Here is a 27,633-nt window from a genome sequence, read left to right on the forward strand (position 1 = left end):
GTCACTCATCGGATGAGCTGGTATTACGCCATAGGCTTCGTGCCTAGGTAGGTCCAAGGGCATCAAGTGTGATACTACGATGTATGCCGCATATGTCCTGTGAATAGTGTATTTATGTAGCAGTAGGCTGAAACCTTTTTGATGGCGCGCACACGACGTGCCTGCCAATCGCAGAGCTCGGACGTCGTTCCAGTGCTGATCATCCGGATCTGATCTGATGCAAATCAATCGTACTGTGTATTGTCAGCTCCTGTTGACGTAGAGCTGAAACACCAAAACAGGGACCCGTAGACCGTATCAGCGTACGTCACCTGATGCGTAGTGTGCAGTTAGGGTCGTTGGGCATAAGTGTGATGGTGTTGCTTCTAACCTTGACAGGGACGGGCGAACGAGGCGGAGCAGGTTCCGCGAGCACATGCCGAGCTAGATGTTCCGCCCATTGCCATGGACGATCGTCAAGTACGTGTACCCAATAGCTACCTAATGGTGCAGGGGAACCAACATGGGGCACTAGCTGAAATCTACGCGCTCCGCACTGAGGTGGTCGGCATCATTAGCTTACTTGTTGTTCCAGGCTGCACGGATACATGACCTACGCATTGGCGTTCGCAACGGAGCCGTGAACCATTATGTGTGGGTGGACGATGTTGTGGATGCGGTCAATAACTAAGCTGCAGGAGGATCTGGGGAAGGTACCCAGGCGTATTAGTAGCGGCTCTCAGGCGATGCGAGCTACATTATGCACACCTCCGACCGACGTTATTCCGGTAATGCACATGGAAAACGACGGGCACATACTTTATATACTGTCGTAAGTTTCCCTGCTGTCTTGAGACTATACCACGTATTCGGATCTCCCACTGGCCGCTCATGCGGGCGCCATAGGTGTCTTCAGTAACAGTGGATAGCTTCAAGTACGTACCCAACTCTCATCCTCTTCCAGTGTCGTCATCTTTCTCGCATGAGAGCTATGGTGTGTGACAAATTTGCTGTAAGACGCTATGAGATGGCTGTCTAGGAATTCATCCGAAAAAGGGGATCTTCTAGAAGTAGTGGAGTCGGAAAACAAGGCGAGAGACGGGAAGGAGCGAGCATGATCATCAAGAATCCATTCATAGAATCTTGTCGCTTAAATCTCGGCGCAAAAGCCCGTTAATCTTGAGTTTGACGAGGTGGCTTCCGTAGTGGTGTGGTGTTTAAGACCGTCGCAAAATTAGTGAGCTCCATGAGTCGCATCACTACACGTCGACCGTGGGGCAGGGTCGCTCCGAAAGACAACAGAAGATGAGGAACGGAGGTTGTGGAGCGATTGAAGTGCTGTGTTTTCGTTCAGCAGAACGACTGTTGCACGTTTATATGTCTAATAACAGCAATAGCGGAAAGAGATGAGAGGGAGTGACTTCGGCGTCGTCCGCGAGTAATAGTGTTGAATAAGCGAATCTAATGCTGCATGTAGGAGGTCAAGTCTTCAATGCATTGAAGGCAGTTACCAGCAAATCAATGTTGAGCTTGCCATTGCGCAGAAACTATTGGGCATGCGTACATGAACAGCTCCGAAAGGGGGCTTAACGATATGACAGCTCAATGACAGCTCACTGGTCAGGCAACCAGCGTTCGACAAAGGTCGTAAAGGCAGATAGTCGAATGGTTCGCGGCATGAGGCGTCTGTCACGGTGGTCACAGCTGTTATTCGCATCCACCGCGCACACTGACAGCCATTGTCAAACGTGACTGCAAGATGATCCGTTGATGCAGCGAATCTTCAGGGCATATGTGGAGCTGGTTCAAAAGATTGTTATGGATTTCATTTACGTCGTCAGTACTTACGTACGCGTGTACGCACGGCGCTCCGTAGAAGCGAGATCGAGTATGTGCCGGCTAAAAAGGCAGGGCGATGCAGACTTTGCAACTGGTAAGGGCGGAGAAAATTCGAGTGACGAAAAATTCTTGTGCATAGCCTGTACAGAGCCTGCAGTTAGAGCACATGTATTGGCAATCTACCGCGGAAGTTGGCGTGGCCAATCCGGTAACGAATGTGCGTATTGTTCTGTGCAAGAAGATGAAAGAAAGGGTCGTTTGTGAAACCCTGGTACGAAAACATTTTGGTGCAGAGCTGTGCATGTGGTAGTTTGCCTTACCGTAGATCCGGGGGTTTGATGTGTGTGATGGACGTTGCTGGTTGAACAGTTGGGAGATGCCGCATCTTGGAAACTCATGATGACGTTCTAGCATCCACGTGCGTGCCATGTGCTGATTACGCAAAGACCCGCCTGGGGCCGGAAGATCCAGGGACCGCTATGCCTACAGCGTCGTGCGTCCGACGCGAATTTGTACAAGCTGCTCCGGAATACACACCAAGTTGACTACAGCTCAACTGTGACTGACGGTCGTGCAGGGTTCGGGTGGCAGGAGCAAGTTGCAATTCTGTCCGCAACGACGGTGCAAGTTGGTCGCCAAGAGAAGCTCCAGATACATGCCTGCGAACATAGTGTGACGCTCGCTTGCGTGACTGAAGACGACTAACCGCGCATTACACGCGGAGAAGGGTTGTTCCTGTAAGGTTCCCCTTGTGCGAGTCGCTCCTGGCAGGATTCACAGGAGGTTTCTAGAAGTGGTGTGTTTCCGAGAGATCCCAGCTGCAGGCAAACCTTGACGGAAGAGACTGACTCGGTACTGAATCCGTGACGCTGGATAGTGGACGATGGGTTTAGGAGGCAAGCAGAGCTTCTAGCGTGTCCCCTATTTAGGAGATACAGGACAGACAAGTAGGTATAGCGGACGAGGTGGAAGGCCGTCAGATTAGGGAAGAGAAGCGTCGTTTGTCATGTGTGTTCCCCCTGACGTATTGAGGCTGCATGTCTCCTAATTCGATTCAGCTCGCCAGCGCTCAAGCAGGTATGTGGGCTGTCTCCCTACTCGGCTCGACATGGTCACGGACCGCAAGGTTGGGGATTTGCGATGCGAACGGTCTCTGGCCCGCCATCATGGGCCAACTCACGGACTGAATCGCGTGTAAAGTAAGGGCGAATGATTGACGGGGTGGCGCATGGCTGTCGCTCCCAAGGCTCCCTATTCACGCAAGCCCTGTCCGGTTGGTCGTGGCAGGGGCCCATGTGCCTCCGACGCCCCCCGTGCAGGGATGGCGCGACGTACGTGCAGCGTGCAGCGTGCAGCCATGCATCGGTGCTGCTTAGTCTTGGCTGCAAACGGGATGCTGCAGTCGTCGGGGCTGGTAGTGGAGGCCAGGTGTGATGGAAGCCAGACGGCGTGCTGCGCGATGGTGGGTGATGACCAAGGGCGGCGACGCTGCAGCTGTTTGAATTACGAAAGCTAACGGGCCGGCGCATCGCATTCTCCCCTTGTGCACAGTGCCTCGCAGACAGGCCCGTGTTGGACGGCTCGAATCGCGTCGGGCACAATACCCCGGCTAACGCAGCTTGCCGGTACCTGGTGGCTCTAACCTAAAGGTCCACCCAGCCCGCGGGCTCTTCAACGCTGCTCCGTGTGCTCTCTGGATGCTGAAACGTGCTTGAGGCGATCCCAAAGTGAGGCCCGCCCCAGCCCCGGCCCTTCCATGTCGAACGGTTTTGAACTTTGTTTGTCTGGACGCCGTCGTCCTCACCCACCCCACAGCACACCCAAGGAGGCTTTGGATACGAATCTCTACCTGTTCCGGCAGCTGGGCGACAGATACGACACACAGGACAAGAGAGGCAAGAAGAGAGTCGAGTTGGTCGATTGAGACGTGTCGTGGAGCTCCGGGCGCTCATGTCTTTCCTAGGCCTCCGTCCGCACTCGCGCAGCAGTCACACGACGAAAGGCTTGACGTCGCACACACAACGATCGGACGCGACTCTGGTCAGCTCGCAACCGCCGCCTCGCTCGGGCAGAGGCATGGCCGGGGTCATGGACATGGAGCGGACGCGGACACGACGGGAACGAACCTTTATCGGCAGCGAGTGCTGCGTGTGTGAGGAGAACCTCGAGTACACGCTGCGGGGCGAGCGGATACTGCAGCTCTCGTGCGGCCATGTGTCGCACGAGGCGTGCTTCTACGAGTACATCCGCGAGTTTGAGTCGCAGCACTGCCCGACGTGCGATGCGACGCTGGGGCTCGACAGCAGCAGAGGGGGCAACGTGCTCGACCTTGGTAGGCAGCCCTCGCAGACGGCGGCGGGCAGGCAGGCTGATGTGCGCGCAGAGAAACTGTCGACGATTGTGCGTTCGGTGCAGCACGAGGCGTCGCCGCCACACGCCGAGAGCCAGCGCAGCGCAGCCAACACGCCCACGCCGTGGGACAGCCAGGCTGAGCGGCCGCACGACGAGCAGCAGCAGCAGCAGCACCAGCAGCAGCACGGGCGGTCGCGCACCGGAAGCAACGCGTCGGCGCGATACCCGCCCACGACACACACACGGCAGCGGGACAGCAGCCACAGTCGCGACCGCGGCTCCGAGCGGGGCGCGTCGCTGTCGCTGTCACAGGCGCAGTCGCGGGCCCACGGGCGCAGCGACTCGGGCGCGACGGGGCTCGCGTCGTCGAGCGAGTATGCCGCGACGCACGACGGGCGGCGGCACGACTACGACGTGCAGTCGATGGAGACGAGCCTCAGCAGCCCGCGCGGTGGCGTGCGGAGCCCCATCCCCGCGCCCACCGTCACCGTCCGCAGCGAGTTCCCCACGCTGAGCCGGTCGCGGCAGCAGCAGAGCCTGACGTGCCTCGTCACCGTCGAGGTGGTCGAGGGCAAGTGGCGGCCCAGCCCCGACGACCTGCCGCGAGCGCCGCCGCCACTGCCGCCGCTCGCCAGCGTGGCCGAGAGCGATTACGAGCGCTCCAAGTCGCCCGCGCCGCCGTACGAGCCGGCGGCGCTGCTCGACGACATGACCGAAGACCTGCACGCCCGCGTCGACAACTGGCACGGCCTCGACTTCTCGCGCTTCGGCAAGCTGCGCCTCCATGGCCACATCCGCGTCGGCAAGGACCGCCAGTCGTGGCAGGAGCTCGAGTGCTACCTCTTCTCCGAGATGCTCATCTGCGTCAAGGAGAAGAAGACGCCGCCCCTCACCAAGACAAAGTGCACCCTCAAGGGCTCCATCCTCATCAAGAAGCACCTCAACCACGTCGAGCACGCGCCCGACAGCCTCGTCCTGACCCTCAGCCTCTCCGTCGCCGAGCTGCCCGCCTTCCACCTGCAGTTCCACGACCGCAGCCAGCTCGACCTCTGGCGCCGCGCCCTCATGGACATCCGCCTCGACTTCCCCACCGCCGCCCGCCTGCCCGACTACGACCACGACAACTCGGGCCCCGACGACGACGACTACCGCCGCCCCAAGCGCCTCTCCTCCATCAACTCGTCCTACGGCGCCGCCAGGTCCACCATGACCGCCCCGACCGAGTACAGCGCCCCGCGCGCCGCCGTGCCCGAGCCGCGCCCCCCGCCCTCGATCCACGTGCCCGTCGACATTGTCGTCGTCATCCCCGTATCCTCCTCCATGCAGGGCTTGAAGATCAACCTGCTCCGCGACACCCTGCGCTTCCTGGTCCACAACCTGGGCGAGCGCGACCGCATGGGCCTCGTCACCTTCGGCTCCAGCGGCGGTGGTGTCCCCATCGTCGGCATGACGAGCAAGGCGTGGAGAGACTGGCCCAAGGTGCTCGATTCCATCCGCCCCGTCGGCCAGAAGAGCCTGCGCGCAGATGTCGTCGACGGTGCCAATGTCGCCATGGATCTGCTCATGCAGCGCAAGTCCAGCAACCCCCTCTCCAGCATCCTGCTCATCAGCGATTCCTCCACCTCCGATGCTGAAAGCGTCGACTTTGTCATCTCCCGCGCCGAGGCTGCCAAGTCCGTAGCCCCTTCCTCCCACAAATCCGCGCAACCACTGCTAACACGTAATCCAGGGTCTCCATCCACTCCTTCGGTCTAGGACTGACACACAAGCCCGATACCATGATTGAACTTTCTACCCGCACCAAGGCTTCGTACACGTACGTCAAAGACTGGATGATGCTGCGTGAGTGTGCAGCTGGCTGTCTCGGCTCCCTCCAGACTACCTCGCATCAAAACGTCAAACTCAAGCTACGACTACCCGAAGGCTCTCCTGCCAAGTTTGTCAAGATCAGCGGCGCCCTACAGATTACAAAACGAGCTACCGGACGAGACGCCGAAGCCGCGTTGGGTGACCTGCGTTTTGGCGACAAGCGAGACATTTTGGTCCAACTAGCCATTGCACCAGACACCGGCTCACCAGAACAGCTTCCTCAGGACCCTTGGGAGTCGATTGTGTCTGGCCTTGAGGCTCTCGGTGGACCGCTCGACCAGGACGACTCACGCACACTCAGCGTTGAAGAAGTGCCGCTGATCCAGGCAGACCTGACGTACGGTGACATCCTACGCGAAGGGTCTTTGTCACATTTACCACGCCCGTCGTTACTCGCCATCACTCTGCTACCGTCAGGGCCAAAGAAGAGCCCGACTGGAAGACCACCAACACCTCCCATCCCACCTCATCCTCACGTCGTGCAGCGACGCATGGAATTGCTCACCTCAGACATGCTGACACGCGCATTGACGCTTGTTTCGCGTGGGCAACACGACCGCGCACACCACCTTCTCAAGGAAACACGCAGTATTCTAAAAGGACTCGGAAAAGGAGGTCTGCCACCACTTCCACCTCCAGGTCACCGACGCAACGAACCATCCAGTGCAGCAGGCAGCACTGGATCCGCATCACCGACATTGCACAGTACCAGTGGCGACTTGCGTGCGCGAACGCCCTCGCCTCATGCGGATAGCCCCTTTACTCCTGCAGCAGGCATTGATGTCAGAACCATGTATGCGCTTGACGCAGAACTCGAGTCCAGTCTCGAGTGGATCAACCACCCTGCTGTCTTCGGTAGGGATTCGCGAAAGGCCGTGTTGCAGGCAATCGGTGTCATCTCATCCCAGCGCGCGTACACCTTCCGCTCGCCCTCGGAATCTCTCTGGGCAGAGCGCATTGCTGGTGTCAAGCGCCTATCCGAACGCGCACGCGACTGGCGCGAAACCGGCGACCAAGAAGCCTTGATGGAGGAGAATTAATTGCGCGCAACGACTCTTCGATCTCTTCGCATTTGCTTGCATATACCCTGTATCATAGCGCATCACTCTTTGGTATCATGTTTCCTTGCTTCCATTCACGGCCATATCTTTCTTTTTGGCGATTTCACTGTTAGAGCTGTCATCGGGCTCATCCCACTTGAGACGTCTTGTTTCTCTGTGTTTCTCTTATTGGGTTTACGATACCAACACGGGTCTATATCTCCTTGCATTGGGTGGACCTCCTGGATTTGCAAAAGTAGGACTTGGGCGTCGCTCTCACCACATCTATGCTTTAGAGAGCACCACAGCCCCTTGGCGATTGATTGGCTACACATATGCACTTAGACGCACGAATATCACATCCGTACCATACTCCGTACCGTACTGCATCTGCTACGCTACTTGGGTAAACCGCAACGTTCACGTATGCTCAATAGCTATACCGGGTACAAGCACCCGCAGCTTGTGCTAACCCCTGAAATTGCATCACCCGTGTGTCTTTTAACACGCTGATTGCTGTAAGGGTCAGTCTACACTTGGTCAAGGCAGTCTTGGAACTCCACTGCGGTGAGTTCCGATGGTGGACGCCATGGCTACGAACAAAAGCCGGCAGAGCTACTTCTTCGGTGCGTTCGGGTGCATTACCCCTCACCTTAATCCAGTACCGTTATATATCTATAAGTTTGCAACTATACATCCATACAAGCATTGTTCATCTCGGCATGCAAGGATTCCTACCGCGACTTTGTGCACAAAGATATGCAGCGGACAAGAGCGTTCTTGACCGCATAAATGCGACATTGTTGCTGTGTGCGCTCAGGTCTCTGTCTCAGACTGCCAACGACCACCTGAAACTCCCAGCCGACAGCTCGCTTGGGCGCCAAATGCAATTGGTTTTGTCTTACTGGAACGAGAACGGTGCAGCTACACAAGTCAAAGGTGAAATCGAGGCCTGCATATTGATGCATGGGCTCAGGCAGTCAGTTCATCGTTCGCAATCGGCGAATCCTGCCTGCTGCGGTAACAAATCTTCGCGCTGTACGGTCATGCACGCTGATTTGCGAGCCAAACGATAGAGCACAGGCACCCAGAGCAGTGGGTTGTACCTGAAGTGTACCGGCTTCCGTCTTCTTACGCGCCTATTGTACCTGCCATCCGTTGTGAAGGCCTGTTGACGTCAAGCCCTGGAACAAGCCAAGTGCCAACTACTCACCCCACTGTCTAGATGTCCCACTCCTTCTTCTCTTTTCTTCAACAATAACCCGTCACATGCTCCCCAAACGGCACATGCTGAGGTAAACGGCGATGCAGTACTGCCGAAATGACCAGGATGCGAAACGTGTCCTTCCCGTCGCCCCTACTGGCAAATGTCGGCTGTGTCCAAGACGACTTTGTCAGACCTGGGAACATCAACGGATTCCTCTGTGGCTGTAGTACACCATGCAATATATCAAGTCTTATTCTGGTGCAGCATCTACAAACGCCTACTCATGCTGCGATTCAAGGGCCACGGCAAGACGCAGGAACCGGTCTTAATTGAGAGGGGCGCGGCGTGGACGAATGCCGCGGAAACATACCGGCTACATCCTGCATGTCGCTGCAGATACAGATGCGGCTGCAGGTGCATCTGTCCCGCTGTAAGAACTTGCTGGCTACATCGAGTATCCCCGGTGTCCATCAGGTTAAGACGCCCAAAAAGCAAACAACATCAGTACCTAGTCCATGGATATAGATCGCGTTCCGACAAGCCAATGAACTCTCATCCCAGTTGACAAGATATGCTAATGTCAAACAGTAATCACTTCCAGGTCGTCTCTCAACCCACGTTTGATCGCTCGTCGCATTGCACAAGGGGCAGCACAGTCTCGATGTCGCTGCGATTGTACCCATTGGCGGCTCGTCAAACTTTCCCCACTTGCTAGGAAATGCCCAACTTTTGCAAGCCCTTCGCATCTTGACGCACGTGCGAGACCCTAAGGTGGTGTTGGGTGGACCGATGGCATTTCCTTTGCGAGGCGAGCGGGCGGGACTTCGGTTCGATCATTCTCAGCCACATCTCGTTGACAAGGGTATGTAGATGCATGTTACGAATACGCTTACCAAACGGCTATTCCGGTGTAGTTCTACACTGGAGATCATGCTGACATGGGTCTTTAGGCGAGTCTGAAATCCAAAGCTGCATCGACGGTTGGGCTCTGTATGGCCCATAGCCCGCCATACAGGTAAAATAACGTGCTCTTAATGTGGAAGTGATGTCGCAGGATTGCCGATGCTGATTCTTGTTAGACTGTGACTGTTGGTAGCTGACCACGCAGATCCGACGTGCCGTGATCGTGAAGAGGCGGTGTTCTCGACAATATTGCTTTGCTCCGCACTTTCCTTCTTCATGGCCACACACTGGAGCGCATCACCGCTGCCGATCAGACCTATCGCGCTATTGTGGGACCTATGCAGCGGCCATCGAGATAGATCCATAATTCTCCCGCAAACCCAGCGCTGGAACCATTCCGTCAAAAGCAATACTTTCGGCCCGCAGACCAAGTTTACAACTGTGGCATGAGCGCCGTTTTGCCGGAGGCTAAGTCCAAGTGCCAGGTGTGGAGAGGGGCAAGACTCCGTGGTCCGCGCAAAAGCAAGCAACAGCTGAAGGACTGGGATAAGCGGGGTAATCGCAAGAGCGCATATCGAATTACATCATAGCCAGCAAGAAAAAGCATGGCGTCGTGTGAGTGTGCGTGTGTGCCAGAACTCAACATATCCACCCTTTGTCACACCGATATGCACATTTATACACAAACGGGGAAGATTACTTGCAAAACAAATGTTGACGACTGTGTGCGCATCATACTTTGTATGCAGCTAGAACATGTGGAAAGATGCAAGGTCTCATCTTTGCCTTGTTGGTAAGCCAGACACCCAATGGCGCACGTGCTATTACTTATCCCTACAGTATTTATCTTGCTTAGAGCGGCTATATGGGACCATCAGATCTTTGCGATGAAGCCTACAAGGACCCCTAATCGTTTGTGCTTGTAACATGCACCTGTTCCGATGCTCAACATAAACTGGGTTGGTATTTTTGTGTATTGACCTAATGCCCTCTATACGCAAGCATCAACATCACAAATCAACTACATAGCCTTTCTCTCTGTCGAGACACACTACATCCGTCGGCGTTACGGTAATGGGGTCGGTGCGGATAGAATAACAGATGCGCGCAAATAGCTAATGCGTCCGTGTCATGATATCTGTTTGCTACCTAGCCACCCAGTCGAAATACTTCCAAGGTTTGATTCAACAAGGTCTATCCAACATCCAACATGCATAACCCAAAGCCCTCGTCCCAAAAGCTCTACTTGCTATACTCATTTACAAAACGAATAACAGACTCGTAAACCTCTTTCGGATTGGATGCGCTCAAGAAGTGCTGGCCGCCTTCGATAACCTCCAATTTGGCATTCGGCGAGTTCGTGAAGAGTTTCATCTCCTCTTTGGCGTTCGCGACCGAATAAACAACATCGCTAGTTCCCTGTGACGACAGTCAGTTGCGAAATCACCCTAGAGAACACATCCGCAATGAGACCAACGTTGTCATGAAAAGAAAAGCATCCATCCACTTACATGCAACCGCAAAACCGGACACAGCACATCGCTCAAGCGCATATGCAATCCGTCCCGATCTCTAAGATTAATTGCACACATCCTGATCCTTCGACGTCCTTCGTCGCCTTGATAATTATTCTTAATCTCATCAATCCAGAAGGCGCGGACGTCTTCGGGACAGTCCTCCTTCCCCAAGCCCACGTCGATGAGGAAGTTGCAGAAATCTGTGCTGGGTACAAAGTCTGGCGTAGGCTCATTGGATTTGGTGCCGAATTCGCCGGTGATGCGGTCAGCGAGGGGGTCAACGGCGTGCCAACAGCCTAGATCGCGAGAACGAGGGGACTCATAGTCTAAGGATGTTCCAAGAGGTACTATGCCAAGGATCTTGGTAGTTCCTCTGTCAATATCTGGTAGAGTGTGTCACAAATCATTAGACATGGCGTGGGTCGCTTACCTTTTCCGGCGCCAAAAGTGCCATTCGTACCGTCACCCATCCTCCCTGGCTCGTCCCTAATACAAAAGCTTTCTTCACACCCAGCTTCTCCATAACCTGCAGATTCATCATCGCAGTATCCCAGTACGTCCAGTTCTCAGTCTTTGCGCGCGTTTGTCCATGACCCAATAGCTCGATCGCTACCAGATTCATCACCGATGTAAGTGTTTCGTTCGTGTATGCATCACGATAGAGCTCCGAAGACGTAGCGAAGGAGTTTATCAAGATGAGGGTGGGTTTGGAGGCGTCCACGGGACCGGAGGTTTGGTAGGCAGCTGTTATGCCGCCGAGGTGGGGGACGTCAATGGTTTTGGTGTTTGGCATGATGCACAGCGAGAAAGTGCACTGTCTTTCGAGTATGGGCGGTTGGTGATCATAGTTGCGAGTCGTGAGGCTGATGTTGTCGTGTGAATTTGCAACGACGTCACATGTCGATCTTGTGGGGAACGTTCGGGCCGAGGGGGTAGGTTATTTCCTTATTTGGGATAACATAGTGATGCGTTTACAAATCATCACAAAATATAGGTATGAAGAGATGCGAGTGTCTTAGGATGTTATCAATTGGTCGGCGGAGCGGCAATTCTGTTGAAACGCAACGTGAGAAACACACATAAAGTGCCGCAAGAGCATATCATCAATGGTAAATCTTTGCAAGAGAATGTACATGTTTGCCTTCAGACGTATAAAGCTATGTTGCTGTGCATATTGCTTGCTTAGTTCTCCAGAACATACCTATACCTCGCTTTTCCTGCCTCCATGTCCACAACCGCGGTGTTAGCATCCTTCATTGGTCTCTTCTGGATCCATGGCTTGATCTTCTTCTCAGCCGCCAACTCCAACATCTCCTTGATCTCCCATGGGGCACCGATGCCAGAGCCTCCAACCTTGAGTCCACCAGAAAGAAGCGTGAAGGCGTTGATGGGAGGAAGCTCTCCGCCGTCCGGTGCTCCAACTTGGATGAAAGTACCATGAGTCTTGAGCAAACTAAGATAGCCATCTAGAGGCATCTTGGCGCTGGAAACGGTGCATATAATGAGATCGAGCGTTTGTGCGTTGTGCTTGGCCCAATCCTTATCTTCGTCAGTGGAAACGTAGAGGTCAGCGCCTAGCTTGAGAACGTCATCGCGCTTCTCAGCCTTGCGGCTTATACCGACGACCTTGTCTGCACCCAGGGCTTTGGCAAAGAGAACACCGAAATGACCTAAGCCCCCTACTCCAACAATTCCGACAGTTTTGCCAGGACCACAGCCATAACGCTTCAACGGAGAGTAGACGGTGATTCCGCCGCAAAGCATCGGCGCAGCATCCGCACTATCCAAGCCGTCAGGGATACTTAGGACGAAGTGTCCGTTTGTGCGGTTGTGTGTGGCGTATCCACCATAGCTTTTGCCCTCGTCGCGTGGGTAGATGGAGCCATAAGTGTTTACTGTCTCGCGATGGCAATGGTTCTCGATGCCGTTCGAGCAATCGGGACAGTCTGGTTGAAGGCATGAGCGTGCTTGCGCGCCGACACCAACACGGTCGCCCTGCTTGACGTGCTTAACGTTCTTGCCAACCTTGACGGCTTTGCCAATGATCTCGTGACCGACGACGCAGGCTAATAACCATCAGCACGGTGAAGCAGTTGACACAGTCTGTAACATACGATATGGTGTAGGGCCCCAGCCAGATTTCAACATGTGCAAGTCGGATCCACAGATACCGCAGTGAGAGATCTCAATGTCAACATCGTCTTCGGTCCACTTTTTGGGTTCAAATTGACCCCACTCCATCTTTCCCTTGACACTCTCCTCATCCTTGCCGAGCCATCCTTGGAATTTCGTGTCTGTCGCCATTGTGTAGTTCGTATTGTTGTAAGCGTACGTGCTCGATGTTGGTGTTGGTGTTGTTGTTGTAGTTGTAGTGGGATGTTTGGCCGCACCATCCGTGCACAAACACTTATATATCAGCAACGACCGTTAACTCCGTGGACATTCCGATATGACGTTCACTATGAGCCTGGCCCGTCTAGAAGAGCCTCAAGGCAGCCTATGCAGGCGGACTGCGGAACTGAGCTATTCTGGTTGGTCCCATCGTCACTCTCATGAGCGCCCATTGGCTACCTTCGCCATCATAGACCTTTACGCGTACTTGTACTGCGGGGACAGTACCGGTTTCGTTTACTGATGCTGTGCGTCATCAGTTGAAAAATTATCCACCGCGTAGATAGCGGGAGTGAGGACTTCTCCTATTGGTCGCGTGCCTTGCGCTAATGCGACCGCCGATGGATATCGGGCCACTGCCAAAGATTGTCGGCGGACCGACTGATGCAGACCGATGACAATGCATCGGGGTCTGGTGATATCGGGGTTAAACGCGGAGAATGCAACTCTGAGGGCGGTTGCATCGCGTCACGGAGATGACTGGATGCCGAAGTTGTATGGAGTCGTTGCAGTGTGAGGATCACAGGGGAATGTGCAACAAGATAATCAGTGTATCATTTATTACCTCAAACGTTGGAACTTGTCTTCTTCAGCCATTGTCTTGTCGACACGTTCAATCGTTTCGGCGTCATATACTTCCTCTAAGCTTTTTTGGCCTTTTAACACTTCCCTCTCATGCTTTGTGGCCTCTTCTTTCGTCATAAGAACCAAGTCCTTCATCTGGAGATGACTATTCTTCTGACCCGGTGTTCTCTCATCAACAAAACTCAGAGCTGGCTTAGTCCATCGTGTCAATACTAGGCGTGTAGACAACCCACTGATGATACTTCGGCCATGGTATACTTCTTCTACTAGATAGCCCACATCATCTTGTGTTATGGGAATCTTGAGACCCAGTGGGTCCTCGCTGAAGAGTGCACGTGCCAGTCTTTCTTCGGCACCTTGGAGAGCACCTAAAATTCCGTCGTACATCTTGTCGCGTGACTTGGCTGGCAAGTATTCGTGAGGGTAGCCAGAGATGGAAAGGATGACATGATTCGCAACTGCGAGACCGAAGATGGCTGGCATAGTACCCAAAACTGGCAAGATTCGTACCCGGAAATCTGCAAGAACACCAAGCTCTCCCACGTTGCCTTTCGCAAATTCTTCTTCGGAGAGAGGTTGGAGCTCAGCCTTCCCTGGGCCTGGCCTTTCTGTAGAGTAGACAACTGGTATGCCGTCCTTGACACCCTTCAAGCGTAGCTTTCGCCTTGTAGACTTTGACAACGGGTCGTCTGTACTTGTGGAGATGTCGCCAATGAATATTCGTGTAGGATCAGACTTGCATCCTGCACCCATGGAAGATATGACCTTGATGTTATTCATGTAACAGTATGCCAGAAGTGCAACCTTGCTGTCAATGTTGTCGATAGCGTCGATAACAAAATCCGGCTGCTGATGGTTCATGGGTGCTAGCTGAGCTGCAGCAGTATGCTCGGCAAAGAGTTCATTTCGGCATTCGAAATGGGTCCAGGGTGTGATTTGTTCGAGTCGTTTGCGGAGGCAGTGAACCTTGGGCGTTCCGACATCTGCTAGTGTAGCAACTGCATGCCGATTGAGCGAAGACAGCGTGACCTGGTCAAAGTCGATAAGCCTAAGTTTGGAGCATCCTGAGCGAGCGAGGGCGGCCGTAGCATGTGATCCGACGCCTCCGCATCCGACTACAATTACGAAGGCATTCCTTAGCTTGGCGATTCCAGGATCTGTGAGAAAGACTCTATTTCTTGCGAGTTGTTCAAGGATGAGATCTGGTGCACTAGTCAGAGTTGAACTGGCATTTCATGAAAGAATCAATACCGTCGTCGTAGTCACCTTTCCTTGCCCTTGCGGCTAATGCCATACTCCGCTCATCTTCCTTGCTTGGGGCGAAGACGTTGGAAGCAGCACCATATTCGGTCAGCTGGGTAATGTTAGCGAGTATTTAGGTGTCAGCTCGATGATCGAGTATGCAGCCGATTCGATATTCGGGTACTCACTCTGGACGCGCGATGTTCGTCACTGACGTCTGGAATCGATGCCTTCAGATCGGCTACCCTTGTCAAGCGCCGAGCTTTCTGAAAACCTAGAATCGCACTGCCCACGACAAAGCCTGACACGGCTGCAGTCGTGATGAGCTGAGCATTGTGAGACTCAGTTGCTCGCGACAGCCAGGAAGGCATTTTAGCGGGTTGACGTCACACTTTATGCGATGATGTCCTCAATGCAGATCCGCATAGCCGTCTATGTACAGTAGAAGAAACAGAAACGAAGAGGGCTGCGCATGTACTGGAAACCCGTAAAACGGCCGGACTTGATGATTTGTATGTGGTGTCGAATATGCATGCAGGTGCGGCTGTCAAGACTAGCGTGCATGCGGTAAGCGCCAAACCCTCGTCGTCAAAAATGCAGATGACCATTAGGGAGCAGGCGCCAGCGAACCAGACGAGCAGGGGTAGACGCGTTCTGAGACATCCCTCACGCGCCGTAAAGGACGCCGAAGCCGTGGGAGTCGCTCTCTGGCTCACGAGGGGCATTCCCATCACCTCCGACGACCAACAACCCACGTCTCGGAAGACTGAACAAGATTCATCATGTCCAAACTCACCTTGGGTTTGATAGCTGCTGGTGGTGCAGCTGCAGGAGCTGCAGCGACTGCAGCGCTTTACTCTGCAAAGAAGGATGGCCCTCCGTCTGCACCATCCGTCATCACGACTACGACGACAACCATAGCTGGGCCCGGCCGGCCAGCGCCTGTACCCTCGGTCCCTGCCACGCCATCGCCCGCTGTGGCTGTGGCTGCCCGGAGAGCAGTCGTAGACCCCAACGGTCTCTTCCAATATGGGTTCCCGGGCCCAGTCAACGATCTCCGCCCTGCCGCCTCCCTCACATCAAGTTACGACCGACGAACACGAAACCCCGCATGGGTCGCCGAGCACATTACGCCCGAGTCGCTAGCCAACAGCAACGCGGACAGGAAACACAGCGTGTTTGTAGAAGACGTGACGATCCCCGAGATGTTCCGTGCAAAGCTGAAGGACTACTTCCGCTCTGGCTACGATAGGGGGCATCAAGTCCCTGCTGCGGATGCCAAGTGGAGCCAGGAAGCCATGGACGATACTTTTGCGTTGAGCAACATGTGTCCGCAAGTGGGCGATGGCTTCAACCGCGACTACTGGGCGCATTTCGAAGACTTCTGCCGGAGGCTCACACACTCGTACCCCTCGGTCCGCATCGTAACCGGCCCTCTGTATCTCCCCAAGCGCGAGGCCGACGGCAAATGGCGAGTGTCATATGAAGTCATCGGCTCACCACCCAACGTGGCTGTGCCTACACATTTCTACAAGGTCATCTTCGCCGAAGACGGGAAGCTGGGGGGCAAGGTGGCGCTGGGTGCTTTTGTGCTGCCGAATGCCGTCATTCCCAGCCACAAACCGTTGACGGATTTTGAAGTACCGGTCGAGGCGGTGGAGAGGGCTAGTGGACTGGAATTTGCGACTAAGCTCACGCCAGAGAGGAAGAAGAGGTTGTGCCAGGAGGTCAATTGCAGTGTCATTGTAAAGGAGTATGCGCAGAGGCAGAAGACGTTTGCTAAGAAATAGGCTTCCAAGCCATGACGACATGTTATTCATGGTACGGTGTATAGTACATTGTGGTCCTCCGCGGTGTTGTAATGTCGTGATGGCGCAGTCCAACCAAGCCTTTACAGGTTCTGCACGGCACCGCCCTGGGCACTCTCGCGCTGTATTCTGCCGACGTACTGCTTGCTCACAGTATTCCATGCGCTCATGTACTTTTCCATGCATGCGCTCATGCAGCTTTCTTCGCCTTTGGAGAGGGCAGCACCGGGCTTGGGGATGCAGCGCTCGAAGCAGTGCTCGTTGAGTTTCTGGGAAGGCGTCAGTACGACGTGCACCGCCATGCAGAGACAGTATATGCCCCGGACCGACGGACCTCGACAAGCATGCGCGCATTCTGCATAGCCGCTTCCTGCTGGACCTGGCGCATGACGGCCGTCTTTGGGTCGCTCGGGTAAGAGGACATGCCGCCCAGGGAGTCCATGGTCCCGGGTGGGTGTGCGTCTGGGGGTGAAGGGGCGTGGGTCGTGGGGCGTGGTGCTGCGAAAAGGTGCGTCGTGCGTGCTTGTCGACGTCAAGAGCGCCTCTCTCGCTAGCGTAGTCGCTGCAACCCGAGACGGTGGACCCCTGCAATGCACGCCGAGGTGATAGAGTGGCCTTTCCATGTCGACGATTCACTCTGCCAACTCCAGCACGCCACGCCCCGTCCCAGTCGCCCGACCCGTGCCTCTCTTATTGTTTCCCCCAACCACTACAACGCAGTCTTGGTGCCACTCTTTCTTCCGCGCCAGTACTCTGTTGGTGCGCGACCATGTGGGCAGCAAGACCATGGACGAGCCTGTGCTTGCTTGCAGGCAGCTGGACGGGTGCTTGGGCGCGGTCCGGGGGATTGAGCGAGGACCCTGATATCAAGGCCATCTCGCTGCGAACACACAGTCTCGAGCCCGTAAGTCGCATGCCCTCTGCGCCCATGCAAACATGCCCTGACGCCGCACACAGCCGTACCTCGACTCGGACATGCAGAGCCGCTGGTGGGATTTTGGCGGAGACACGATTATTCGGACTGATAAGTACATTCGACTGGCTTCAGACAAGCCCTCGCGCGACGGCTGGCTGTTTTCGCGCGTGCCTCTGACCGCGACCAACTGGGAGGTAGGCTGCACTCTGTCCCACCACATGTCCCAGACGCTCACGCCCGTAGATTACGTTCGAGTTCAAGATCCACGGCCAGGGCAACCTCTACGGCGATGGCTTCGCCATGTGGCTCACCAAGCAGCGCGCGCAGCCAGGAAACGTCTTCGGCCACACCGACAAGTTTGAGGGCCTCGGCCTCTTCTTCGACACCTACAAGAACAACCGCCCCGGCACCGTGTTCCCCTACATCATGGCCATGAACGGAGATGGAAACACGCCCTACGACAAGGACAACGACGGCAAGGCCAACGAGGTCGCTGGATGCTCTGTACGTGCTGCCTGGCCCATATGGCCCTCTCGATACTAACGCCAACTAGGCCCGTGGCATTCGCAATGCCCAGATCGCCACCAAAGCTCGTCTCACGTATTTCCAAGAACAATTCCTCCGCCTCGAGCTCCAGTACAAGTCAGAGGGCGAATGGACCCAATGCTTCGAGATCCCCAACTTCAAGGTTCCGCCCGTCGCCTACTTGGGTTTCTCCGCCGAAACCGGCGAACTGTCCGACAACCACGACATCGTTTCAGTCAAGTCGCAAAATCTCTACAAAAAGACCCCTGGGTCGGCTTCCTCGTCAGGAAGCTCAGGGGGCAAGACTGCCTCGTCTATGACGCGCGAAAAGAGCAGCAGCGGTGGAAGCTGGACTTGGTTCCTCGTCAAGTTTGTGCTATTTGGCCTAGCCCTGACCGGTGCCTACGTCGGCTTTACCGTTTACAGGACCAAGCAAAGAGACCGTTTTTAGGGGAACAGCTCCTACCTGAAGTTCAAGGGCAACAAGAAGCTTGCTTGGTTGGGCCCACCAATGCTCCAGTTTGATGGGTGTGTCGAAGTCGGCGATGAGAATGACTGGATGGCACTGTACAGGGTTGGATGATGGAGTTGAGCTGTGCAAAAAGTGGCCTGGAGAGGCCACGCGCATTGTTTTCTATCTCACCTAGCGCTCTTACTTCTCTTTCCTAGCATGTATCAATCGTAACACCTTAGCGTGACATGCCCAAGGTGGAAGCCATGTCTCCGCATATAATAACACGCCTCTGTACAGAATTTCACAAAGGCTGCCGATGAAAGCAAGCGGAGTGGGTTGAGCGTTGCTCTAGCATCCGTTTTAGGTGACCTGGCTACATGGAGTAATGGAAGCGGCCACGATGTCGAATGCTTTATTCATAATCAAGCAACACATAAGACAGTGCTCCATGATTGCATGCTTGTGTTGGGATAGACATACGTGCATTATACATACATACCGATGTGCACGTCGTGCCAATCGTCTTTAGCAAGACAGCGAATGTACAATTGACAAGCTTCACCTTCGACAGATGATAATATATATAGACACAACCCGGATGTACAGACTGCTTTTGGGGAGACGCCAAGACATAATTTTTTAATCTAATAGTTTGGCTTCTTGATCGACGCCGGTGGAAGGACAAGATGCTTATGTCATTAGCGCGCTGCTAGCATGGCCCGTGATTGCGCGCTCAAGTTTCCAGGCTGCGCGTCGGCAGCTTTCTCTCACTACCCACAACCCGAGCAGCGAGTAAGTAGCCCCAACCGCTATTATCGAGCTTAGAATGCGCCGGCTGTAAGCGCACGCGAAACAACAGCTAACGCCCATCAGATCCCAGTGAACGACAAACCTTCGTCACAAGGCGATGCTGGGGACTAATCACCCCGGCGTCTCACTGCATGACAATCAAGAACGGAAAGCGGAGGGAGTGCGCCATCATACTAGATGTAGCCACATCGCTCAACTCATCATTGCACAACGCTGATGGAGGCGATTTCGCAAAGCCACTGGGTTCACCATCACCAGACTCCAGCCCCAGCCTTTCCCACTGCGCACTGAGGAAGAATAAAAAAGGTTGAAGCGCCGTGCTACCTCGCCTAACAAGCTTGGAGGACGAAGTTCGCTCTTGACGACATGAAAAGTAGTTTTCAATCCGAGCGCCTTTGCCCTTGTGGCATCGCTGGTCGTGGGGATGCGTGGTCTTTGTCGTTGGGTCTGTGGGTCTAGGTGGTGGTGCTTGTGTTAGAGGGTTGTTTTCTTTTCAAAGTCCTGTTTTACAGACGGGCGGAAGGGGTCCAGTGATGATGTCCCTGTGGGGGCATTAAAGCCAAAGTCGAGTTGAGGAGCCCGATCATTGCCTGCTGAGAGGTCGAAAGACTAATCGATGGGGAATGGACGAGGTTCCTTCTGAGGACAGCAGGAGAGCTAATCTGAGGACCATCAATATATAACGTACTGCTTATAACAAAGGCCATCTCTTCACTTGCCCCGGTTGACTTGTTCAAAGATATGCTAGCATCTACAAGCTATTTCAGCCCAAGCTCGAATCCAGGCTTGGTATATCGTACGTTCTACACTTCAAAGGTCGAGGCCCCGGCTTGTGACAGTCGTCGACGCGTAAACTACTCGTAGACGTAGCAGAACGGTCCGGCAACCGTGCTAACCAAATCCTTGATCTTATATGCCTTGCCGTCTACATTCAACACCTCCAGGTCTGCAGTATCCTCCAAACTCTGCGCCCTCCCACCGCCCATCATTGACGTGCCACCTGCGATAACCTGCTGCCTGTTTGGATAGTCTTGGCTCTGCCAAATAGACCATACACGGTCGATCATGGCGTGATGAAGGTAGAAATATGGGTCTGCGGCATCGCGTTGATCAGTTGGGAAGCCGCAAATGAAGAAAAAGAATGGTACTCACCACCAGGCGAAGTATAGAAATCACTCCCCGGGTCACCAGCAACCGTGAAATGTCCCGCCCCGTGGACACCCGTCGCTCCTTGCATAACATCTTGAAATGTTGCAATAGTCCTGCTGCTTGTGATCAAAGCAGCAGTCTTATCTGTCGTCGCGTACAGTTGCGTAAGGTAATTGCTGATATCGCGCTTGATGCACCGAGGATTGTACCCAAAGCCATCTGATCGTGGATTACGTGGAGCCTGCGGACTGTCCATTGCTGCCAGCGGTCTGGGAGAAGTCAGCAGATGCACATATAGGATACTGGCAGGGGCAGTATGGCACTACAAGTATGGAAGGTGGTACATACCCCAGGTTAACCATCATACCCTTGAACGGCCCACTAGCAATACATCCTCCCCCGTTGCCAGCCGGCTTCAACCCATTGCTATTATGTTGCACCTTTTCGCCCTGGCCACTCATACTCGTGTCGCTGCCATCGAAAATCGGGCTAGTCTCTGGGCTGGCTGCCCATCGTCCCCAGTCCCAGTATGGCTGGGTACCATTGTAGCCACATTCGACTCTCAACGCGTTCTCATACGCAAACGTGTAGTATCGATGCCAGGATAGGAAGTTCCCTGTGCCATGGATTGAGAGCGTGTATTTCATATGAATTGCTACAAAGTCGTCGAACCGTGATTTGGCGCCGGGGTACACGGTAGAGAGCTTGGAGGGCGCTTTGGTTATGCACTGGACGGCGGCAATGTAGGCGCGCTTTTCCGAGGCGCTGATACTGCCCCTGATTGTACATGTTAGCTGGCGGTGTAGGTATGGAAAAGTCCTAGGGTGCCTTTGGACATACCATTCTCGGCGTACGCGGAGTTTGTCTTTGGTACACGTTGTTGAGTTGGCAATGGCGGCGTCGATGGCTGCTCGGCCCTTGGTCTGCAGATCACCAACTGCGTCTGCGGCACAGAGTATTTGTAGTACGGACAGTGAGATGAAGAGGACATACAGCGCCCCAAGATGGAATGCTGCCATCTTTGACTTGGAGGCAGCGCTCACTGACTTGACTGCTATATAATAGAGGCAGGACCCAACTTATATATGAGATCTCTGGGCATAAGCGCCGATGTACAGGCAAAATTACCTAGGTAGTTGCTCGGATCTTTCCAGCCGTGATCTATATGACAGTCATGTCGGAAAGAGTCTTGTTAGATGGGGGGCTTTGATTGATGTATCAAGAGTTTCCACATGCGAATATGTTATATGTTGAGGGATGAAGCGTGTGATGCGTTCGGCAGATGCAGGTCGAACACACAAGATTTTGATCGAAGACCTAGAACAAATGTAGACTACGGGCTCAGATAAATTGTATAGCTAGGCATGGCCCGAGGATAGATCTACCAACTTTGAGTAGAGTGTCTTGCGTAAGAGTCCCTTGCGTCTAACTACCGGTCTTCAAAGCAAGCTGGAGCGACAATAGCGCAGAAGACAGGCAATAGCTGTATTTCTATCACATTTGAAGTGAAGTGTCAGGGAGTGACCAGCTCTGTTCAGTGAGTAGTACTCACAGTCTCCACTTGCTAGTTGTGCCGTAGATGCTACAAGCATATCTGTCGCCAAGGCGGTAACCTTCGTCTACGCTGTCTAGACGAGACGGCCAGTACATGCCAAGAGTGAGGCTAATATGAATGACTGCGAGGCGTAGTAGTAATCTTGAAGATCTTGCGCGTCCTAGGACGACGTCCAGGGTCCATAGATGTGTGCCGTGCTCGCCAAGGCATGGTAGATTTAGGCAACACTTTCTAGTTTGCACGCAGCTGTTGTACGCCGTTTGTAGGAATGGTTCTATCTGTTTCCGACGTCCAAGAAAGCTTCACGAAAATGCCAAAGAGACACTCGAAAGCTCAGCGGAGATGGGCGTAAACCGACGTCGCAGTAGATGCTCGCACGACATGACCCATGCATGGATCTGCGAATCTATGCGAGAAAGACGCTAGATGCCGGCGGTTCGTTGAAATGAAGGCATGGTTATTTAGCCGGTAACAAATCCACCCATCCATCCCTCTTGTCGGAGCTTTCCGACCGAGAGGGTAGAACACTATAAGATGCAGTAAGTACTATGTCAGTCCCCAGATCGACGAGGTTTGACCTTGGGCGTCCCGAGGTCGTCTCAATCCCGGCCATCGGAATCGCCATCGGAATCGCCATCGGAATCGGAGGTACATTGCTCAGTGGCCTCTGGAGTGAGTGGGATCCATACCTCCTGTAAAACATCCTTGTCTAGAGTACTCCCTGTCGCATAAATGACCACCAGAAACCTCTCACAACCAGTGGCGAGTTTAATTTCTAGGTTGTAACGTGTGCAGTCACGTACGTCCAGATTGCTGGTCGGGAGACGTCGTGTAGACTTCAAGCGCCAAGGCCCAAGGTATCTGTTGATACGGAGCTTTCTTCGCCAGTCAAGCATCGATCAAGAAGTCCTAATTATTCGAAAATTATCAAGTCTCCCACGTGGCTGCCGGAGACGTATGTCGGCAGTAGGTCCCACACCTCGGTGTTTAAGGTCCGAAGGCAACTGACGAGTATCACCATGCACCATCGCATGAGCCAAGCCATCTTTCGATATCGTTGCTCTTCCGGTCATTTTCATTCTGTCTTCTACTCGTATCCTCATCTCTACACCCCATGACCGCGGAGCTCCCGGGATACTCGTTCATCGGTGTCTCTGACGCAGCTTTGTTGTACCACTGTGCAAACCCCATCTATCTACTAGCCTCCAAAATATTCCTCTCCAGACCACTCACCGCCTCCCTCACACTAGGCGCAAAGTGTCTTCTCAGAATCTCTCCCTCCCAAACGGTCCCTGCGAAAGGATTACTACCCTCAATCTCAGGTTTCAGTGCATCAAACACTCCATCGCCCCGTCTCTCCTCTGTATTCCATAGAGGCGCTACTTTTTTGCCATGCGTCTTGGTGACACGATTTATTAGCCCAAGCATAGCGGTACAAGACTTCTCGGGGAGATGCATGGATATGGACATCAGTTGTTTGGCGAAAGCTGCAACGCGGAGGGGCGGAACGGCGCGAATTGAGGTGGCGGGTAGGAGGACGGAGGAGAGGGAGCGGATAAGTAGGACGATGGTGGTTTGTACGTTGATTTTTGCGGTGTCGGCATGTGATGTCGCAGCGTTGGGGTCGGGAAGATGGAGAGACTTGGAGCTGAGTTCGATGTCTGGGTTCAATGCGACAGGATGTAGTGTGCGGTAGAGATGGGTGATGAAATAGCTGAGGTCGAGTTTCAAGACTGACGCTGTTTTCGCTCCGTCTTGGCCTTCGAGTAGTGCAAAGGCTGTAATGACGCAAAGGAGAGACTCGCGCGTAAGGTTGCGCTCGGGTGCTTCGTTATCGTCATCTTCATCCGATGCGTCTTCGTCGTCTTCAACTGCGGCAGCGGCCGTAAGCTCGGCGGTGGCGATGATGTCTCGAAGAGCTTCCAGGATATCTCCAAAGAAATCTTGGTTGATCAGGTGTGCGTATCGTGCCAGACCTTCCAACACCGCACCCATGAGTTTGGGCGAGCGAGCCTTTAGGATTCGGAAGTATGCCACAAACACCATCTTGAGCGTCTCAGCCTGCATCCTGTCACGCTCCTCGTGACTGACAGCTGCATCCGCCTCCTTGAACTCCTTCTCGATCGCTTTCCTCTCCTTGAGCTCCTTTCGTAACCTCTTTGTCCTGAACTCGCGCTTCTGCTTCATCTTCTTGCCATTGACCATTGGGTCTTCCGCCTTGTCGACGGAATGATATGAGGCCTTCTGCGCAAACTCTGACAGTAGCCGCAGGTGCAGAAACGTGTTCAGCACGCTTTCGTCGAAGTGGTAGTTCCGGCTCTTCATCATCTTTGTCAACATGGTGACGGCTTCCAGCGCAGCGTTGCCATCCTCATCGTTCTCAAACAGGGTTTCCATGGCCTCCCTGCATCGTACAAAGTCGGCATCCACCCTCCTCGTGCTAAGTTTGCCAACGAGAATCTTCAACAGCTCTCCACGGAAGTTGAAATGCGGCACCGAGTTGAGCAGGTTGCATGCGCAGCTGACAGCGACTGTTGCCAGACCAGCCATGTGCTCTTTGTCCGATCCGCTCGACTTTGCTAGCCTCGCGAGGTGCTTTACATATGCCTCGTAGCTGGATACCAGCTTCTGCTCGAACTGCCGCAACTTCTTGACTTCCTTTGAGATCTTGTCTTGCATCTTCTCTTCCGACAAGGGCCGAATCCTGTATCCGGGGATAATGTCCTTGAAGATGGAGACTTGTGTCGCCAACGCCAGCTTCTTGACGGTAATGTTGTCCGAGTCGGCGAGGGCTTGCAGTGCCTTGAGCGCCCCAACGTGCTCCTCGGGGTCCTCGTTGACCAGACCTGCTATGCGCGCAAGCTCTTCCTTGGCGTCGAGTATCTGTTGTCGCGCTGGTATCTTGGGCTTCTCCTCGTCCACGTCTTGTAGATGCGACGCCTCGAGCGCCCCGTCGTCGCTGCCAGAGGCGAGAAAGCTGTCGGATTCTTCCTCTTTGATATCCTGCGCATTGGGCGGCGCCGCTACCCATCCCTCGGTTGTCCTGACGGGCAGCTTCTTGTTCTCCCTCTGCTTCTTCAGTCTGCGCGGTCGCGTTTCGTAGTCTTGTTCGAGATGCCATTTCGCGGCGTTCTTCACGAAGCTTGCCTGGTGGTCTTCGGCCGCGCCGCTGGCATGCTCGCCGTGTTCGGGCGGAGACAGCCGCCTTCTCTTCGCAGCCGGGACGCGAGACATGGCGCAGGTGCTCGTGGGCCGATGTGGGCGACGGTCAGGCTTGGTTGGGGATTGCACACCCGACTGTCTGAAATTTTGGCGGAGGCTGCGGAGGAGCCTAGCCCGGCTAGCATGCGCCCCACAAATTTTTGGCAGCAGAGGTCGACTTTGCGAACATGCGCCCAGCCCCAACCTCAACTCAGCACTTGTCTACATACGCCCACGATGAGGCCGCTCACAGAACCAGAGACCAAGACGCTCTTTGAGAAGCTCGCGACGTATTGCGGAAAGGGCATATCGAACCTCATCGCCGACCCTACAGGCGGGTCGGATCGCAATGTCTTCCGCGTCCAGGTATTCACTCTTCCAACCGCCCCCACCCGTCCCCAGCTAGCTCAACTTGCTAACAATCAACGCATAGGGCTCACGAGTCTACTACGTCCGCGAGTCCCTCGCCAATCTTGCCACATCCGTCGCGCGCGACAACCTCCTCTCTCTCGGCATCTGCCTGGGCAAATTCACCAAGACGGGCAAATTCCGCCTGCACATCACCGCGCTGAGTGTAATCGCCCCGCACGCAAGATACAAGGTCTGGGTCAAGCAAAACGGCGAGATGCCCTTCCTGTACGGCGGCAATGTGCTCAAGGCGCATGTCGGACGGTGGAGTGAGGATTGCCCAGAACATCAAGGTGTTGTTGTGCTGAGTATGAACGATACGCCATTGGTAAGTCGGCCGCCAGCTGTAAAGCGACGAACCGAATCTTGGGCTAACATGTAACATCAGGGCTTTGGTGTGAGTGCACGATCGACGGCTGAGGCGAGGAAACTGGATCCTACGGGTATTGTCACCTTCAGACAAGCGGATATCGGAGAATACCTGAGAGAGGAAGACACTTTGTTCACAACTTGAGCGGCCGGGAGCCTGTGCGACCATGGACACTCTGCAAGAGAAGCTTACTGCTTCGCCACAACCGGGGCCAGAAACCAAGGCTCGCGTGCACGGCATATCCGTTTGCTACCCACTCGCATTCACTATGACAATACGCTGAGTAGTCCATCTGATGGTATCTAAGCATGAATGACCAAAGCATCATGCGCCACTTGCATTGTCATGCTGACTTGGACTTGCTCTTGCTTGTCCCAATGATTCTAATCTACATAAGTTTTGTGAAGCCGGTCGCTCGGCAAGGGTATCAATGTCTGATTCTCGTCTCCCAGCCAAGTAGAAGCTGCACTTGGAAAGTCGTAGTCTGCTGCTACACACTTCACCGCCGAAACTCCGCGCTCAACCCAGTTTCTCAAGAAGCTTCCTCCTCCTGCGCTCGACTAGCTCGTTGTTGACCTCGTCAAGGGTTGGGATGCGCCATCGTATGCCGTCGCCCACGTCACCGGGTAATTCCATCCACTCCTTCTGTGTTTTGCTCGGCTTTGCGTCCAGTTCATCGCCGAGCAACATGAAATTGTCCCAGGCCTCCTGCTCTTTGGCCGTTTCATATGCTAGCAGCGTGCCGTCCTCTTCGTCTAGGTTGTAGCCGTAGTAGCCCGCATCCACCTTCTGCCTCAGTTCACTCCTCTTTTCGCGCCCCTTGTCCATGTCGTCTTCCGGTCTGCTCTGCCTCTCGAACAACTCCTTGACACCCGGCAGGTCCTTTGCTCGTCCAAAGTATCTGTATCCCTTTCCTCCTCCTGGCACCTCCCGCCCTTCTTCGTCAAGCACTCGCCCGCCTCTCATGTAGTTCGGTCCCCCCAAGCCTCTTATCTGACTTTCCCACATGTGCTTCTCTCTCATGAGTTTGTTGATCTCATCGTTGAGGTCGCGGATCTGGTAGTCTGAAAGGGCCTCGTCCTGGATCTTTGTGACTTTGCGCGAAATCTCCTTTAACACCTGACCGCGCCATTTCTCGCAAACCGGAATCGAGTTGACAGAGGTGATGAGCTTGGGGCGGCGGGTACGCGATATGTCGATGATACCAGCTTCCGCGGCCTGTGCAGCGCGGAAGCGGAAAAGCATCGAGTGCGCTTTTTCGGAATTACGCGCCATGCTTGCGGTCCGGACTCGGGTTCGAGCTCCACGTTGCTGTAAGGTCGCAGGGGCGAGAGGGCCTCCTTCGATGGCAGTAGCTTTCTGTCGGAGCTAGACGGCGTGCCGTGGCGCGCTTTGGTGTCTTGTCGGGGCGAGATTTTATTAGGCGTAATATACGATGTTCCAAGAGAAACAGATGCTGCCCCGCAGTTGCAGAAGTGAAGATTTGACAGAAACAAGATGCGCGATGGGTGTT

The 27,633-nt window shown here is 54.3% G+C and overlaps 11 protein-coding genes across 11 annotated transcripts; 4 read left to right on the forward strand and 7 right to left on the reverse strand.

The window, feature by feature from the left end:
• Nucleotides 1-3,906: 3,906 nt before the first annotated feature.
• J4E92_002360 (uncharacterized protein) lies at nucleotides 3,907-7,079 on the forward strand (the record flags this gene model as incomplete). The annotated part of the gene is made up of 2 exons (XM_051493765.1): nucleotides 3,907-5,843; nucleotides 5,900-7,079. 2 exons carry the CDS (start codon nucleotides 3,907-3,909, stop codon nucleotides 7,077-7,079), a joined length of 3,117 nt encoding a protein of 1,038 aa, XP_051355444.1.
• A 3,352-nt stretch (nucleotides 7,080-10,431) lies between these two features.
• Nucleotides 10,432-11,499, reverse strand: J4E92_002361 (uncharacterized protein; the record flags this gene model as incomplete). The annotated part of the gene is made up of 3 exons (XM_051493766.1): nucleotides 10,432-10,608; nucleotides 10,701-11,066; nucleotides 11,137-11,499. 3 exons carry the CDS (start codon nucleotides 11,497-11,499, stop codon nucleotides 10,432-10,434), a joined length of 906 nt encoding a protein of 301 aa, XP_051355445.1.
• A 389-nt stretch (nucleotides 11,500-11,888) lies between these two features.
• J4E92_002362 (uncharacterized protein) lies at nucleotides 11,889-13,010 on the reverse strand (the record flags this gene model as incomplete). The annotated part of the gene is made up of 2 exons (XM_051493767.1): nucleotides 11,889-12,772; nucleotides 12,821-13,010. 2 exons carry the CDS (start codon nucleotides 13,008-13,010, stop codon nucleotides 11,889-11,891), a joined length of 1,074 nt encoding a protein of 357 aa, XP_051355446.1.
• A 648-nt stretch (nucleotides 13,011-13,658) lies between these two features.
• On the reverse strand, nucleotides 13,659-15,295 carry J4E92_002363 (uncharacterized protein; the record flags this gene model as incomplete). Its single annotated transcript, XM_051493768.1, has 3 exons — nucleotides 13,659-14,884; nucleotides 14,934-15,036; nucleotides 15,113-15,295. The coding sequence occupies 3 exons, from the start codon at nucleotides 15,293-15,295 to the stop codon at nucleotides 13,659-13,661; spliced, it is 1,512 nt and encodes a 503-aa protein (XP_051355447.1).
• Nucleotides 15,296-15,706: 411 nt separating this feature from the next.
• NUC1 (nuclease) lies at nucleotides 15,707-16,714 on the forward strand (the record flags this gene model as incomplete). The annotated part of the gene is made up of 1 exon (XM_051493769.1): nucleotides 15,707-16,714. One exon carries the CDS (start codon nucleotides 15,707-15,709, stop codon nucleotides 16,712-16,714), a length of 1,008 nt encoding a protein of 335 aa, XP_051355448.1.
• A 101-nt stretch (nucleotides 16,715-16,815) lies between these two features.
• On the reverse strand, nucleotides 16,816-17,174 carry TIM13 (protein translocase subunit; the record flags this gene model as incomplete). Its single annotated transcript, XM_051493770.1, has 2 exons — nucleotides 16,816-17,001; nucleotides 17,067-17,174. The coding sequence occupies 2 exons, from the start codon at nucleotides 17,172-17,174 to the stop codon at nucleotides 16,816-16,818; spliced, it is 294 nt and encodes a 97-aa protein (XP_051355449.1).
• A 327-nt stretch (nucleotides 17,175-17,501) lies between these two features.
• On the forward strand, nucleotides 17,502-18,624 carry J4E92_002366 (uncharacterized protein; the record flags this gene model as incomplete). Its single annotated transcript, XM_051493771.1, has 4 exons — nucleotides 17,502-17,636; nucleotides 17,690-17,842; nucleotides 17,892-18,152; nucleotides 18,202-18,624. The coding sequence occupies 4 exons, from the start codon at nucleotides 17,502-17,504 to the stop codon at nucleotides 18,622-18,624; spliced, it is 972 nt and encodes a 323-aa protein (XP_051355450.1).
• A 1,667-nt stretch (nucleotides 18,625-20,291) lies between these two features.
• J4E92_002367 (uncharacterized protein) lies at nucleotides 20,292-21,605 on the reverse strand (the record flags this gene model as incomplete). The annotated part of the gene is made up of 4 exons (XM_051493772.1): nucleotides 20,292-20,530; nucleotides 20,590-20,855; nucleotides 20,935-21,363; nucleotides 21,427-21,605. The coding sequence occupies 4 exons, from the start codon at nucleotides 21,603-21,605 to the stop codon at nucleotides 20,292-20,294; spliced, it is 1,113 nt and encodes a 370-aa protein (XP_051355451.1).
• A 1,727-nt stretch (nucleotides 21,606-23,332) lies between these two features.
• J4E92_002368 (uncharacterized protein) lies at nucleotides 23,333-25,375 on the reverse strand (the record flags this gene model as incomplete). The annotated part of the gene is made up of 1 exon (XM_051493773.1): nucleotides 23,333-25,375. One exon carries the CDS (start codon nucleotides 25,373-25,375, stop codon nucleotides 23,333-23,335), a length of 2,043 nt encoding a protein of 680 aa, XP_051355452.1.
• Nucleotides 25,376-25,579: 204 nt separating this feature from the next.
• On the forward strand, nucleotides 25,580-26,264 carry NIP7 (ribosome biosynthesis protein nip7; the record flags this gene model as incomplete). Its single annotated transcript, XM_051493774.1, has 3 exons — nucleotides 25,580-25,708; nucleotides 25,776-26,078; nucleotides 26,139-26,264. The coding sequence occupies 3 exons, from the start codon at nucleotides 25,580-25,582 to the stop codon at nucleotides 26,262-26,264; spliced, it is 558 nt and encodes a 185-aa protein (XP_051355453.1).
• Nucleotides 26,265-26,639: 375 nt separating this feature from the next.
• On the reverse strand, nucleotides 26,640-27,395 carry ISY1 (NineTeen Complex (NTC) component; the record flags this gene model as incomplete). The annotated part of the gene is made up of 1 exon (XM_051493775.1): nucleotides 26,640-27,395. The coding sequence occupies one exon, from the start codon at nucleotides 27,393-27,395 to the stop codon at nucleotides 26,640-26,642; it is 756 nt and encodes a 251-aa protein (XP_051355454.1).
• Nucleotides 27,396-27,633: the final 238 nt, after the last annotated feature.

Source organism: Alternaria infectoria (assembly GCF_024043175.1).
Source record: "Alternaria infectoria strain BMP 0036 chromosome Unknown scaffold_3, whole genome shotgun sequence".
Classification (NCBI taxonomy): Eukaryota; Fungi; Ascomycota; class Dothideomycetes; order Pleosporales; family Pleosporaceae; genus Alternaria; species Alternaria infectoria.